Here is a 16,529-nt window from a genome sequence, read left to right as displayed (position 1 = left end):
TCTGTTAGTTTCTTGGATTGACTGACTATGCCCACAGGAAAACAAATGTCAGGTTTGTACATGGTGACATATATGTTCAGTATTTTGATAAAACATTTACTTTGGAATTTGAACTTCGAACTTCAAGGTGCCATACCTGCATTTCTAAGAGTCAAGTTTGCAGAGACAACAAAGAGCTCAGAAAATTGCTCATTTCTTCAAATGGTTTATAAGTACATGTCTTTAAATGGAAATTACAGGCTGCAGTTTGCAGTGATAGTAGTTCAGAAGAAGTGTATCTACATGTTTTGTGAGCTGCCCTCACGATGTCACTGTGTATCACCAGCACCACCTTGCCTGATGAACAATACAGGCATCCAAGAGTCTCCCAGATAGGTACGTGGATGTGCAGAGAATGGAGGGCCATACAATGCATTAGGTGGGGGATAAATCCTCCGGACCTGAGCAATTACTTCACGGGAGGTAGAAACCACTGATGAAAGTCCTGGAGAATGGAAAGAGGCGAATGTTTTTCCATTATTTGCAAGGACAAGCCGGGAACTACATGCAGGTCAGTCTGACATCAGTAGTGGGGAAGCTACTGGAGAGGATTCTGAGTCACGATGTACCAGCATTTGAATAGCGAATTAGGTGTCATAAGGGCTTTGTGCACAGGGAGTTGTGGTTGGAGAATCTCTGAGTTTTTGAAGATGCAGGAGGGTAAAAAGGTAGATGTGATATTATATGGACCTTGGAGAAAGTCTCACATGGCAGCCTGGTCTGGAAGGTTAGGCCCCACTGTATCCAGGGTGAGCGAGTCAGCTGGATTCAAAGTTGTCTTGGTGGTAGGAAGCAGAGGGTTGTGCTTGAAGGTTGTTTCACAGAATGGAGGCTGGTGATTAGCGGTGAGCTGCAGGGGCCAGAGTTTGGAGCCTCGGCATTTGTTATTTGTATATTTGATTTACATATGATCAGCAAATGTTCTTGATAGCGAAGAAGATTGTCGCAGATTACAGGGGGACCGTGATCATTTCGGGAAGAGGGCCACAGCGTGGCAAATGTACTTCAATACAGTTAAGTGTGAGGTGGTGCATATTGGAAAGTCAAACCAGTGTAGAACTTATAACCATATAACAATTACAGCACAGAAACAGGCCATCTCCGTCCTTCTAGTCTGTGCCAAACTCTTACTCTCACCCTGTCCCACCAACCTGCACTCAGCCCATAACCCTCCATTCCTTTCCTGTCCATATAGCTATTGAATTTAACATTAAATGACAACATCGAACCTGCCTCAACCACTTTTGCTGGAAGCTCACTCCACAGAGCTACCAGTAAACAAGTTCCCCGTCATGTTACCCCTAAACTTTTGCCCTTTAACTCTCAACTCATGTCCTCTTGTTTGAATCTGTCCCACTGTCAATGGAAAAGGCCTATCCACATCAACTCTATCTATCCCCCTCATAATTTTAAATACCTCTATCAAGTCCCCCCTCAACCTTCTACGCTCCAAAGAATAAAGACCCAACTTGTTCAACCTTTCTCTGTAACTTAGGAGATGAAACCCAGGTAACATTCTAGTAAATCTTCTCTGTACTCTCTCAATTTTTTTGACATCTTTCCTATAATTCGGTGACCAGAACTGTACACAATACTCTAAATTTGGCCTTACCAATGCCTTGTACAATTACAACATTATATACCAACTCCTATACTCAATGCTCTGATTTATAAAGGCCAGCATACCAAAAGCTTTCTTCACCACCCTATCAACATGAGATTCCACCTTCACGGAACTATGCACCATTATTTCTCGATCCCTCTGTTCTACTGCATTCTTCAATGCTCTACTATTTACCATGTATGTCATATTTTGATTAGTCCAAACAAAATATAGCACCTCACATTTATGAACATTAAACTCCATCTGCGTTCTTTCAGCCCACTCTTCTAACTGGCCTAAATCAACTTACACTGTGAACGATCGGTCATTAGGGAGTGGAATGGACTGGAGAGATTTAGGGGTAAAGTGCACACACGGGTCATTGAAAGAGATATCACTGGTAGACAGGGTGATGCAGAACGTAACATGCTGGTCTTCATTAGTCAGGGGATTGAGTATATCAGTTCGGACATTATGATAGAGTTGTGTAAGTGACCGGAGGCCACACTTGCTGATTTGTGTACAGCTCTCGTCACCGTTATAGGAAACGGGGTTAAACTGGGGAGAGTGCAGAAAAGATTTCCAATGATGTTTCCCGAACCTGAGGTTCTCAGTTACACAGAGAATTTGGCCAGACAATGTCCTTTGTCCTCTATTCCTTGGGATCAGAATCAGATTTATCAGTGTTATATGACATGGAAACTGTCGGTTAATTTTGATGGCCAAAATGCTGGAGGAACCCAGCAAGTCAGGCCACATTTAGCACCAGAGTCCTGACGAAGGGTCCCGGCCCGAAACGTCGACTGTACCTCTTCCTATAGATGCTGCCTGGCCTGCTGCGTTCACCAGCATTTTCTGTGTGTGTTGCTGGGAGCATTATGTCAGAGAGAGTGTGTAAAAGGGGCGGGCGGTTTAGACTACTGTTGCTGTGTTTGTGAGTCCGAACATATCGTAGGATTTCCCAGCGTCTGATAAACAAAATGAAAAAAAATTCTCTGTTACGGAATCGCCTCACTCTCCCACTCAGTCCTGAAGCTGGAATAAACCGCAAAGTTTTCGTTACTTTTAGTATTACAGTCCAAAAGCAGAGAACAGGTCACTGATCGGGAGAGAGATCGCGGGCAGCGCAATAATGAAACGGGTTAAAATAGAAAGAGCTGCCTTTAATCTTGAATAAACTTTTATTTCCAGCGAACTTTGCGGCCTCAGTGACGGACAGGGGCCAGTCCGAGTCTCCGGAATGTCCGATTTTAATTGGAATTGGAGAGTTTTCGAGGAGAGAGAAACACAGAAAAATGAAGTCTCCGGGATCTGACAGGAGGATGTCTCCGCCCCGTCCGCTCGCTGCCTTTAAATTGCTCTGTGCCGCCGCCTTTCGCTTCATTTCTCATTCAGTCTGATTGTGAGAAGGATTTTCCAGAGTTGCCGACATGACCGAGACAGCACCCGCCGAAACGGCTCCTCCAGCCGCACCCGCCGCCGCAAAGAAGAGTCCCAAGAAGAAGGCGGCCGCCCGGAGCAAACCAGCCGGTCCCAAGCTGGGCGAACAAATCGATAAGATTGTGGCGGGTTGTCGCGATAGGAAGGGGATGTCCGCTGTGGCCATCATGAAGGCTCTGACCAGCAGCGGTGTCGATGTGGGGAAACGTCGCGCCCAGATCAGGATGTGCATCAAGAAGAGAGTGGAAAGCGGCTCCTTGGTTCAGACCAAGGGCGCGGGTCTTTCGGGATCCTTTAAATCCGGTCAAGGAAAAAGTGCCGTGAAAACAGTGAAGAAAGCGAACAAGCCATCGGTAAAGAAATCTTCCAGCAAGAAGTCTGGCGCCAAGAAACCAGCGGCTAAGCAAGCGGCAGCGAAGAAACCAGCAGCCAAGAAAGCGGCAGCGAAGAAACCTGCGGCCAAGAAAGCGGCAGCGAAGAAACCAGCGGCCAAGAAAGCGGCAGCCAAGAAACCTGCGGCCAAGAAAGCGGCAGCGAAGAAACCAGCGGCTAAGAAAGTCTCAGTGAAGAAATCAGCGGCCAAGAAAGCGGCGCCGAAGCCCAAGAAGACAGCAGTCAAAAAGTAAATCGAGAATACACCATTTGTGTGTGTTTGAACCCAACGGCTCTTCTCAGAGCCACCCACATCTCAGAAAAGAGCTGATCATAAATATTGTGATTCCCGCTGCGGGTCCGACTTAGTTTTCCGGGGGAACTTCTCCCATAAAACCCGATATTCCCGGTACTTCGCTGACATTCGGTGCCGCCGTGACGTCCCAGATTTGAAGTGAAACACTGAGTTTCACTCAGGGTGTGTGTGTGTGTGTGTGTGAGAGAGAGAGAGATTGAGATTGAGAGACATGTGATGTAGGTGTAAACCCAGTCCCTTCTCCCATGCCGGGAGAGAGTGACTGAGACACTGACTCCAGCGGAGATTACGCGCCTCACACCCCAAAGCCCGATTCTGCTGAGTTGATTGGGAACTGCTGAAACCCATGTGAGAGGGGAGGGGGCGTCTTGAGAGAGGGATCTGTCTCTGGGGATGGACTGCAGGGGGAAGATATATGATAAACTACCCCGTGACATTGCCGACTGACCTTCATTCAGTTACCAGCCACAAAACTACATAAGTTTATTCACACAAAACACCAACATCTAATATGTACAAGAGAGGGAAAGCAAATTAAAAAAAACAATAACCACTATTGCCTGGGATCACCGCTCCAGGAAACCCCCCTCTGTTCCCAGCGCGACCACATGCTCCCACTGCAAGGACAGCCGGGCATGTCCAAAGCAAACAAAACGGTAACAGCCGCAGCAGCTGTACATGCCAGGTTTGTGGGAGAAATGAAGGGCCAGGTAAGACCCTGACGGGGAGGGAGCACGTTCATCTCCTTTCCCTCGCTGAATCAACCTGACGGCACAGAACAGCTGATGATCGCGGTCAATCAGTGCAAAACCAAATAACCCCATCAGGAAGGCAGATCGTCACTACGATAATACAATGATCAGCAAGCGACTGCCCTTTCCTTTGCTGTGGTAGTGGCTCTTAAAAGAGCCTTTTCTTGTGCTTGGTGTGGAGGCCGGGTTTAGGCGCGCTCCCCGCGAATGCGGCGGGCCAACTGGATGTCCTTGGGCATGATGGTGACTCGCTTGGCGTGGATGGCGCACAGGTTAGTGTCCTCAAACAGCCCGACCAGGTAAGCCTCGCTAGCCTCCTGCAGGGCCATGACGGCCGAGCTCTGGAAGCGCAGATCGGTTTTGAAGTCCTGAGCGATTTCCCGCACCAGGCGCTGGAAGGGAAGTTTGCGGATGAGCAGCTCGGTGGATTTCTGGTAGCGCCGGATCTCCCGCAGAGCCACGGTGCCAGGCCGGTAGCGATGAGGCTTCTTCACTCCGCCGGTGGCTGGAGCGCTCTTTCGCGCCGCTTTGGTCGCTAACTGTTTACGAGGAGCTTTCCCTCCGGTCGATTTACGCGCTGTCTGCTTGGTGCGGGCCATTCTCTTTCAGAACCGAGAACACAGGCTGAAATACAGGAACAATATAGACGGAACGGGTTCAGGGACGTGACTATATACTGTTTGAGAAGGACTGTCCCATCGCCTCTGATTGGCTCGTCATCAGGTGTCTATTAAAGGATCTAGTTTCTGCGATTGGTTGACTCATTTCATGCAGGCTGATGGCGAATAACAATTAAGGGCCAAATGAGAAACTCTTAAGTGGCGGTCGGAGGTCATCCAATCAGAATGCAATGTGATTAGCGCGGGATACAGTTCAAATCGCCCGCCAATTTCAGAGCAGCCAGCAACTGCCTGATTATTTTTATTTGCAATTAATTCTATCACGGATTATACAATTTCACTTTTATTTAATATCTAAATCCCTCAGTTAAGATTTAAATGCATAATTACGGAATCGTTTCTCTAAACGAGTGAACTTATTTCTGTCCGAGACGGATAAAAGGTTTAAGATCGACCTTAATGAATTCAGAGATTTTATTGTAATCACGGACTGGAAAGGCAGGTTCGCAGGTTGATTTCAAGCGGAACCGATTAATCTGTTGCAAATGTAACTCAGGTGAATGTATCGATAAAAAATAATCAAAATTTTGTGTGTGGATACGGCTCCGTCCGTGAGGCGGTGGGTGGCTCTTAAAAGAGCCGTTGTTTCGTGCTCGGGAGGAAGTGGGAGATTTTCAGCCGCCGAAGCCATAGAGAGTGCGGCCCTGGCGTTTCAGAGCGTACACCACATCCATGGCAGTGACCGTCTTGCGCTTGGCGTGTTCAGTGTAGGTGACCGCATCCCGGATCACATTCTCCAGGAAAACCTTCAGCACCCCGCGGGTCTCCTCGTAGATCAGACCCGAGATCCGCTTGACGCCGCCACGGCGAGCCAGACGGCGGATGGCCGGTTTGGTGATGCCCTGGATGTTATCACGGAGCACTTTACGGTGCCGCTTGGCTCCGCCTTTGCCCAGTCCTTTGCCTCCTTTCCCTCTGCCAGACATGATACTGCTTCACTCAGGTCGCTGCTCACTGACGAACTGCCTGTTGCTGTCTCCTTTTATACACAGCGCCCCGACCTGCCCGAGAAACGCGCAGAGAGACAGAGGCGGGGAGGGGTGGAGACAGAGTCAGAGTGACGGACAGAGCCGAGAGCGGCCTCCAATCGTCCAGCTCCGCCTTCACTTTACCACAACCGCCAATTTCCAACGATTCATCCGACACAAAACGCTCCAGCGAAAAACAAAACTCCCTCACACACCACGTACGTACTGAACGGTTTCTGGGTTTTTGCTGATTTTCCTGCTTTAAATTATAGGAAGTGCTTTTCCATTCTACAAATCCCGGAGGACCTCGGTCTGTCCCTCCCGGCTCCATGACCAGTGCGAGCGCCCTCACACACAGCAGTTGGTGGGCGAGGGTGCAGTCACTTCCAGTGATGAGAGGATTGATTCATTAGAACATTTGTTCCTCTGAGTCCCCAGGGAAATGAAAGACCGGTCACATACAGGAACAGGATACATAACCAGATATATAGACCGCGCTTCTGGCGCCTTCGAAAGCCCAGGTAAAGGTGTGGCTGAGGAGCTGGTGTGAGGTGGGTGGGGGCTTCAGGTACAAGGATCATTGGACTCTCGAAATGAAGGGGAGACGGGTCCAAGGTGGAGGGGAGACAATATGTTTACGGGGAGATTCCCTCCAGCTGCACGGAAGGGTTTAAACGAGCAGGAACATACAATAGACAATAGGTGCAGGAGTAGGCCATTCGACCCGTCGAGCCAGCACCGCCATTCACTGTGATCATGGCTGATCATCCACAATCAGTATCCAGTTCCTGCCTTACCCCCATAACCTTTGATTCCGCTATTGTTAAGAACTCTATCCATCTCTTTCTTGAAAGCATCCAGAGACTTGGCCTCCACAGCCTTCTGGGGCAGGCATTCCATATATCCACCACTCAACTCCGGTCTAAATGGCCTACCCCTTATTCTTAAACTGTGGCCTCTGGTTCTGGACTCACCCATCAGCAGGAACATGCTTCCTGCCTCCAGCGTGTCCAATCCCTTAATCTTATATGTTTCAATAAGATCCCCTTTCAGCGTTCTAAATTCCAGAGTATACAAGCCCAGTCGCTCCAATCTTTCAACATCGCCATCCCGAGAATTAACCTTGTGAACCTACGCTGCACTCCCTCAATAGCAAGAATGTCCTTCCTCAAATTTGGAGACCAAATCTGCACACAGTATTCCAGGTGTGGTCTCACCAGGACCCTGTACAATTGCAGAAGGACTTATACTCAATTCCCCTTGTTATGAAGGCCAGCATGCCATGAGCTTTCTTCACTGCCTGCTGTACTTGCATGCTTGCTTTCAGTGACTGATGTACAAGGACACCTCGATCTCGTTGTACTTCCCCTTTTCCTAACTTGACTCCATTTAGATAATAATCTGCCTTCCTGTTCTTACCACCAAAGTGGATAACCTCACATTTATCCACATTAAGCTGCATCTGCCATGCATCTGCCCACTCAACCAGCCTGTCCAAGTCACCCTGCATTCTCATAACATCCTCCTCACATTTCACACTGCCACCCAGCTTTGTGTCATCGGCAAATTTGCTAATGTTACTTATAATTCCCTCATCTAAATCATTAATATATATTGTAAACAGCTGTGGTCCCATCACTGAACCCTGCGGTAACCCACTCATCACTGCCTGTCATTCCGAAAGGGACCCGTTAATCGCCACTCTTTGTTTTCTGTCAGCCAGCCAATTTTCAATCCATGTCAGTACTCTGCCCCCAATGCCACATGCCCTAATTTTGCCCAATAATCTCCTTTGTGGGACTTTATGAAAGGCTTTCTGAAAGTCCAGGTACACTGCATCCACTGGATCTCCCTTGTCCATTTTCATAGATACATCCTCAAAAAATTCCAGAAGATTAGTCACACACGATTTCCCCTTTGTATGTCCATGCTGACTCGGACCGATCCTGTTACTGCTATCCAGATGTGTCATAATTTCATCTTTTATAATTGACTCCAGCATCTTTCCCACCACAGACGTCAGGCTAACTGGTCTATAATTCCCTGTTTTCTCTCTTCTTCCCTTCTTGAAGATAGGGACAACATTAGCCACCCTCCAATCCACAGGAACTGATCCTGAATCTATAGAACATTGGAAAATGATTACCAATGCATCCACGATTTCTAAAGCCACCTCCTTAAGTACCCTGGGATGCAGACCATCAGGTCCCGGGGACTTATCAGCCTTCAGACCCAACAGTCTATCCAACAATATTTCCTGCCTGATATAAATTTCCTTCATTTCATCCATTACCCTAGGTCCTTTGGCCACTATTATATCTGGGAGATTGTTTGTGTCTTCTCCAGTGAAGACAGATCCAAAGTACCTGTTCAACTCGTCTGCCATTTCCTTGTTCCCCATAATAAATTCACCCGTTTCTGTCTTCAAGGGCCCAATTTTGGTCTTAACTATTTTTTTTTTTCCTTTTCACATACCTAAAGAAGCTTTTACTATCCTCCTTTATATTCTTGGCTAGTTTATCTTCGTACCTCATTTTTTCTCCGCGTATTGCCTTTTTAGTTACCTTCTGTTGCTCTTTAAAAGTTTCCCAATCCTCCAGCTTCCCACTCATCTTTGCTATGTTATACTTCTCTTTTATTTTTATACTGTCCATTACTTCCCTTGTCAGCTATGCCTCCCCTTACTCCCCTCAGGATCTTCCTTCCTCTTTAGAATGAACTGATCCTGCACCTTCCGCATTATTCCCAGAAACACTGCCATTGCTTTTCCACTGTCATCCCTGCTAGGATATTGTTCCACTGAACTTTGGCCAGCTCCTCCCTCACAGCACCATAGTTCTCTTTGTTCAATTGTAATACTGATACATCTCCCCCATTTCACGTACATCTGCTCTCACTCCATCCTCCCACCACCCCACTAGGAATAGGGTTCCCCTGGTGCTCACCTACCACCCCACCAGCCTCCGGGTCCAACACATTATTCTCCGTAACTTCCACCACCTCCAACGGGATCCCAACACTAAGCACATCTTTCCCTCCCCCCACCCTGTATTCCACAGGGATTGCTCCCTACGTGACTCCCTTGTCCATTCGTCACCCCCATCCCTCCCTACTGATCTCCCTCCTGGCACTTATCCGTGTAAGCGGAACAAGTGCTACACATGCCCTTACACTTCCTTCCTTACCACCATTCAGGGCCCCAAGCAGTCCTTCCAGGTGAGGCAACACTTCACCTGTGAGTCGGCTGGGGTGATATACTGCGTCCGGTGCTCCCGATGTGGCCTTTTGTATATTGGCGAGACCCGACACAGACTGGGAGATGCTTTGCTGAACACCTACGCTCTGTCCGCCAGAGAAAGCAGGATCTCCCAGTGACCACACGTTTTAATTCCACATCCCATTCCCATTCTGACATGTCTATCCACGGCCTCCTCTACTTTAAAGATGAAGCCACACTCAGGTTAGAGGAACAACACCTTATATTCCGTCTGGGTAGCCTCCAACCTGATGGCATGAACATCGACTTCTCTAACTTCCGCTAATGCCCCACCTCCCCCTCGTACCCTATCTGTTACTTATTTTTATACACACATTCTTTCTCTCTCTCCCCTTTTTCTCACTCTGTCACTCTGAATATACCCCTTGCCCATCCTCTAGGTACCCCCCCCCACACCCTCCTTGTCTTTCTTCCCGGACCTCCTGTCCCATGATCCTGTCGTATCCCTTTTGCCTATCACCTGTCCAGCTCTTGGCTCCATCCCTCCCCCTCCTGTCTTCTCCTATCATTTTGGATCTCCCCCTCCCCCTCCAACTTTCAAATCCCTTACTCACTCTTCCTTCAGTTAGTCCTGACGAAGGGTCTTGGCCTGAAACATCGACTGCACCTCTTCCTAGAGATGCTGCCTGGCCTGCTGCGTTCACTAGCAACTTTTATGTTTGTTGCTTGAATTTCCAGCATCTGCAGAATTCCTGTTGCTAGAGAGTACCCCAGTTTCTGTCACACATAACAATAAGTACTCCTGTTTGAGTACTGTTGGGGGGGGGTGAACAACCTTCCTGGGGAAACAACAGTGGCCACGCCTCTGGCACAGAGCCTGACCCTGTGGCTCAGAAGGGCAGGGAAAGGAAGAGGATGGCAGCAGTGATAGGGGACTCTATAGTTAGGTGGTTGGACAAGCGATTCTGTCGACACAGGTAAGAAACACGGATGGTAGTTTGCTTCCCAGGTGCCAGGGTGTGGGAAGTTTCTGATCACATCCACGATACCCTGAAGTAGGTAGGAGAACAGCCAGAGGTTGTGGGACATATTGGTACCAATGACATATGTAGAAAAAGGGAGGAGGTCCTGAAAACAGACTGCAGGGAGTTTGGAAGGAAGTTGAGCAGCAGGACCTCACAGGTAATCTCAGGAGTACAGGAATAGAATGAGGTGGAGGATAAATGCCTGGCTGAAGGATTGGAGCAGGGGGCAGGGATTCAGATTTCTGGATCTTTGGGACCTCTTTTGGGGCAGGTGTGACCTGTACAAACAGGACAAATTGCATTTGAATCCCAAAGGGACCAATATCCTGGCGGGGAGGTTTACTAAGGCTGTTGGAGAGAGTTTAAACTAGCACTGTAGGGGGTAGGAACTGAACTGAAGTGACGGAGGAAAGGGAGGTTGGCACTCAGATAAAGAAAGCTTGGAAAAGGAGAATAGGCAGGTGATAGACAAGGGGCGCACTTAGACCGATTGTTTGAGATGTGTCTATTTTAATGCAAGGAATATTATGAAAAATGCGGATGAGCTTAAAGCATGGATCAGCACTTGGAGCTATGATGTTGTGGCCATTACGGAGACTTGGATGTTGCAGGGGCAAGAATAGCTACTTCAAGTGCCAGGCTTTAGATGTTTCAGAAAGGACAGGGAAGGAGGCAAAAGTGGTATGGGCGTGACACTGTTGATCAGGGATAGTATCATGGCTGCAGAAATGGAAGAAGTGAGGGAGGGGTTGTCTACAGAGTCTCTGTGGGTGGAAGTTAGGAATAGGAAGGGATCAATAAATCTACAGGGTGCTTTTTATAGACCACCCAATAGTAACAGTGACATCGAGGAGCAGGTAGGGAGACAGATTCTGCAAAGATGTAACAATAACAGGGTTGTTGTGGTGGGAGATTTTAATTTGCCTAAATATTGAATGGCATCTCCCTAGAGTGAGGAGTTTAGATGGGGTTGAGTTTGTTAGGTGTGTTCAGGAAGGTTTCTTGACACAATATGTAGATAACCCTACAAGAGGAGAGACTTGTATTTGATCTGGTATTGGGAAATGAACCTGGTCAGGTGTCAGGTCTCTCAGTGGGAGAGCATTTTGGACATAGTGATCACAATTCTATCTCCTTTACCATAGTATAAGGGAGGGATAGGAACAGACAAGTTAGGGAAACGTTTAATCGGAGTAAGGAGAAATATGAGGCTATTCAGGCAAACTTGGAAGCATAAGTTGGAAACAGATGTTCCCAGGGAAATGTATGGAAGAAATGTAGCAAATCCTCAGGGGATATTTGTGTGGGGTTCTGCATAGGTACATTCCAATGAGACAGGGAAAGGACGGTAGGGTACAGGAACCGTGGTGTACAAAGGCAGTTGTAAATCCAGTCAAGAAGATAGAAGAGCTTACGAAAGGTTCAAAAAACGAGGTAATGATATGAATCTAGAAGATTAAAAGGCTAGCAGGAAGAAGCTTAAGAATGAAATTAGGAGAGCCAAAAGATGCCATGTGAAGGCCTTGGCAGACAGGATTACGGAAAACCCTAAAGCATTCTACAAGTATGTGAAGAGCAAGAGGATAAGACGTGAGAGAATGGGACCAATCAAGTGTGACAGTGGAACAGTGTGTATGGAACCGAAGGAGATAGCAGAGGTACTTAATGAATACTTTGCTTCAGTATTCACTATGGAAAAGGATCTTGGCGATTGTAGGGATGACTTGCAGGTGACTGAAAAGCTTGAGCATATAGATATTAAGGATGTACTGGAGCTTTTGGAAAGCATCAAGTTGGATAAGTCACTGGGACTGGACGGGATGTACCCTGGCTATTGCTGGAAGTGAGGGAGGAGATTGCTGAGCCTATGGCGAGGATCTTTGCATCATCAATAACAACGGGAGAGGTTCCGGAGGATTGGAGGGTTGCGGAGGTTGTTCCCTTATTCAAGAAAGGGAGTAGAGATAGCCCAGGAAATTACAGACCAGTGAGTCTTACTTCAGTGGTTGGTAAGTTGATGGAGAACATCCTGAGAGGCAGGATTTATGAACATTTGGAGAGGCATAATATGATCAGGAATAGTCAGCTTGGCTTTGTCAAAGGCAGGTCGTGCCTTACGAGCCTGATTAAATTTTTTGAGGATTTCATTAAACACATTGATGAAGGTAGAGCCCAAGATATAATGTATATGGATTTCAGCAAGGCATGTGATAAGCTACCCCATGCAAGACTTACTGAGAAAGTAAGGAGGCATGGGATCTAAGGAGACATTCCTTTGTGGATCCAGAAACAGGCTTGCCCACAGAAGGCAAAGAGTGGTTGTAGATGGGTCATATTCTGCATGGCAGTTTGTGACCACTGGTGTGCCTCAGAGATCTGTTCTGGGATCCCCTACTCTTCATGATGTTTATAAATGACCTGGATGAGGAAGTGGAGGAATGGGTTAGTAAATTTGCTGGTAAAACCAAGGGTGGATGTGTTGTGGATAGTGTGGAGTACTGTCAGAAGTTATAGCGGGACATTGGTAGGATGCAAAACTGGGCTGAGAAGTAGAAGATGGAGTTCAACCCATGTAAGTGTGAGGTGGTTCAGTTTGGTAGGTCAAATATGATGTCAGAATATAGCATTAATGTTAAGACACTTGGCAGTGTGGAGGATCAGAGGGATCTTGGGGTCCAAGCCCATAAGACACTCAAAGCTGCTACGCAGGTGGACTCTGGTTAAGAAGGCATATGGTGCATTGGCCTTCATCAACCGTGGGATTGAGCTTAAGAGCCGAGAGGTAATGTGGCAGATATGCAGGTCCCTGGTCAGACCCCACCTGGAGTACTGTGCTCAATCCTGGTCGCCTCACTACAGGAAGGAGTGGTAACCATGGAAAGGGTGCAGAGGAGATTTACAAGGATGTTGCCTGGATTGGGGAGCATGCCTTATGAGAATAGGATGAGTGAACTCGGCCTTTTCTCCTTGGAGTGACGGAGGATGAGAGGTGACCTGATAGGTGTGTACACGATAATGACAGTCGTTGATCGTGTGGATAATCAGAGGCTTTTCCCCAAGGCTGAAATGGCTAGCATGAGAGGGCATAGTTTTAAGGTGCCTGGAAGAAGGTGCAGAAGAGATTTTTTTTTTTTTTTTTTACGCAGAGAGTGGTGAGTGCGATGACTTGGCTTCTGGCGGCGGTGGTCGAGGTGGAAACAATAGGGTCTTTTAAGAGACTCCTGGATGGATCCATGGAGCTTAGAAAAATAGAGGTCTATGGGTAAGCCGAGGTAATCTAAGGTAAGGACATGATCGGCACAGCTTGGTGGGCTGAAGGGCCTGTATTGTGCTGTAGGTTTTCTGTGTTTCTATAGGCAGGGCAGCCTCATTTCAGTGGTAGAGAAGCTACTGGGGAGGATATTGAGGTACAGGATTTATGCACGTTTGGAAAGGCATGGCCTGCTTAGGCATTGTGGCTGATCCAATTTTCCTCTCGGCCCCAATCTCCTGCCTTCTCCATGTGTCCCTTCATGCCCTGACCAATCAAGAATCTATCAACCTCTACATATAAATATACATGAAGTCTTGGATCAATAGCTGCCTTTGGCAATGAATTCCACAGATTCACCACTCTGTGGCTCAAGAAATTCCTCATCTCCACATTCTACAAGGATCCTCCTCTATTCTGAGCCTGTGTCCTCTGGTCTTAGATACTCCCATCCTCTGTACATGCAATTTATCAAGGTCTTTCACCATTTGATATTCTAGTGAATACAGGCCCAGAGCCACTAAACACTCTTCATATGACAAGCTGTTTAATCCTGGAATCAATTTTGAGAACGTCCTTTGAAACCCATCCAGTTTCAGCCCATCCTTCCTAAGATAAAGGGCCCAAAACTGCTCACAATACTCCAAGTGAGACCACACCAGTACTTTATAAATTCTCAATATTATTATGATTAGCACGTATATTGTGGGCCAAGGGGCAGGTTGCCACCTATTCCAAATTGCGTTTTCACGAATATGTTTGATCTACCAGGTATTGCAGGGACATGGTTACAGGGACTGGGACTGGGAACTCAACCTTCCATCATGTTCCATGTTCCACACGGAATCGGCAAAATGGAAAGGAGCCGAGTGGATTTGTTCATAATGTGCTGGTGAGGGGGTGGATACAGTGCCTATAGTATTTAGTCTCACTGGATGTTTTCATGTTTTATTGTTTTACAACGTTGAATCATAGTGGATTTAATTTAAAACACTGATCATCAGAGAAGACACTGTGGTGTCGAAATGAAAAGATCTTTAAAAAGGGATCTAATTTAATTACAAATATAAAACACAAAATAATTGACGGATAAGTATTCACCTCCTTCAAGTCAGTAATTAGTTGATGCACCTTTGGCAATAATCATAGTAGACTCTGTGTGGATAGGTCTCTATCAGCTTTGCACACCTGGACACTGCAATTTTTCCCCTTCTTCTTCACAAAACTGCTGAAGATCTGTCAGAGTGCATGCAGTTTGTGTGTGAACTGTCCATTTCAAGTCCAGCCACAATTAGATTGAGGTCTGGACTCTGACTTGGCCGCTGCAGGATATTAACTTTGTTTTAAGGTGTTCCTGTGTAGCTTTGGTTTTGTGTTTGCCATCACTGGCTTCCGCCAAACTTAGTGTTCAGTTTGATGGTCAAAAAGGGCAATTTTGTTTATGTCAGACCATAGAAACTTCTTCCAGCTGACTTCAGGGTCTGTCACTTCTGGCAAATTCCAGGCAAGGCTTCATGAGAGCATTTTTCAGTGGCTTTCTCTTCACCCCTCTCCCAAAAAGCTGCAACTGGTGAAGCACCTGGGCAACAGTTGTTGTGTGCACAGTCTCTCCCATCTCAGCCACTGCAGCTTGTAACTCCTCCAGAGTTGTCACAGGTCACTTGGAGCCTCTCTCACTGGTCCCCTTCTTGCACGGTCACTCAGTTTTTGAGGACGGTCCGCTCTTGGCAGATTTACAGCTGTGCCATATTCTTCCCATTTCTGGATGAGTGACATAACTGTACTCCAAGGGTATTTAGTGACTTGAATCCATCTCCTGACATGTGTTTTTCCAAAACATTTTTGCAGAGCTGCTTGGAGTGTTAATTTGTCTTCATGCTGTAGTTTCTCCCAGGATACTGACTCACCAGTAGTTGGACCTTCCAGAAACAGACATATTTTTACTACAATCAATTGAAACACCTTGACTACACATGGTGATCTCCATTAAACTGATTATGTAACTCCTAAAACCAAGTGGCTGCACCAGTGATGATTTGGTGTGTCATATTAAAGGGGGTGAATACTTATACAGGCAATTGTTTTATGTTTTTATATCTGTAATTAATTTAGAGATCTGTTTTCACTTTGACACAAATGAGTTTTTTTTACCGTTGATCAGTATAAAAAAAAGCCAAATTCAACCAAAGTGATTCAATGTTGTGAAACAATAAAAGATGAAAACTTCCAAGGGGCGTGAATACTTTTCATCGGCACTTTACATGTAGCGACAGTGATGGTGAAAGGGGGAGGGAAAGAAGACATGGGGAGGAGTGGTCTCAAGATCCTCAGGTGTTCCTCCTGATGGGATAAAACACAAAGAGGGGAAATATCAAAGAGAGATGAGAATGGAACTGTGATTGTCATGAGAGATTTAATCAGAAGCAGATTAGGGTAGCGCTGCATCGAGTATCTTTGCTCTGTGAGCTGCAACAACCATGATCTGCTGGTGACAACCCATTCCAATTGAGTTTCCCATTCACATACCGACATATCGGTCCCTTACAGCTGTTTTAACCGGTGGTGGGGTAATAATGGGCAAAGCTCCCACTTCCAATTAAATGCTGCCAATGGTGTGTGCCTCAGATTGTCTCTGTCAACCAAGTCCAGCTCCTGGCTTTTACATATGGCTTAGCTACGACATCCGACAAACTGTTTCTAATGACAGGGGAAGATGCAAATGGGTTTATTGGCATCATATAACCAACTGCTATGGGCAGATGAGGCTCCTCAGCCATACTTGGCAGATCCAGTGGAAGAAAAATTCTGATCTCAAACCTCCACTGGGCTGTGGCTAGACCCATTCATGGGAAGACTTCGGGAGTAAA

At 46.8% G+C, this 16,529-nt stretch overlaps 4 protein-coding genes across 4 annotated transcripts in view; 2 read left to right on the top strand and 2 right to left on the bottom strand.

The window, feature by feature from the left end:
• Positions 1-16,529, top strand: part of LOC140188818 (uncharacterized) — a 408,483-nt gene that overhangs the window by 15,161 nt on the left and 376,793 nt on the right. The window lies entirely within an intron of this gene.
• LOC140188997 (histone H1-like) lies at positions 3,053-3,708 on the top strand. The gene has a single exon (XM_072245662.1). The coding sequence runs from the start codon at positions 3,073-3,075 to the stop codon at positions 3,706-3,708; it is 636 nt and encodes a 211-aa protein (XP_072101763.1). The 5' UTR covers positions 3,053-3,072.
• On the bottom strand, positions 4,711-5,121 carry LOC140188992 (histone H3). Its single transcript, XM_072245655.1, has one exon. The coding sequence runs from the start codon at positions 5,119-5,121 to the stop codon at positions 4,711-4,713; it is 411 nt and encodes a 136-aa protein (XP_072101756.1).
• LOC140189107 (histone H4) lies at positions 5,635-6,142 on the bottom strand. Its single transcript, XM_072245813.1, has one exon. It carries the CDS (start codon positions 6,126-6,128, stop codon positions 5,817-5,819), a length of 312 nt encoding a protein of 103 aa, XP_072101914.1. The 5' UTR covers positions 6,129-6,142; the 3' UTR covers positions 5,635-5,816.

The sequence above is a fragment of the Mobula birostris genome, chromosome 28 (genome assembly GCF_030028105.1).
Source record: "Mobula birostris isolate sMobBir1 chromosome 28, sMobBir1.hap1, whole genome shotgun sequence".
NCBI classification, from domain to species: Eukaryota; Metazoa; Chordata; class Chondrichthyes; order Myliobatiformes; family Myliobatidae; genus Mobula; species Mobula birostris.
Note: the sequence above shows the minus strand (reverse complement) of the source record. Positions and strands in the feature narration are given on the sequence as shown.

Bases quoted from the DNA above. Each gene is read 5' to 3' on its own strand.
- LOC140188992 (XM_072245655.1), bottom strand. From the start codon at position 5,121: ATGGCCCGCACCAAGCAGACAGCGCGTAAATCGACCGGAGGGAAAGCT.
- LOC140188997 (XM_072245662.1), top strand. From the start codon at position 3,073: ATGACCGAGACAGCACCCGCCGAAACGGCTCCTCCAGCCGCACCCGCC.
- LOC140189107 (XM_072245813.1), bottom strand. From the start codon at position 6,128: ATGTCTGGCAGAGGGAAAGGAGGCAAAGGACTGGGCAAAGGCGGAGCC.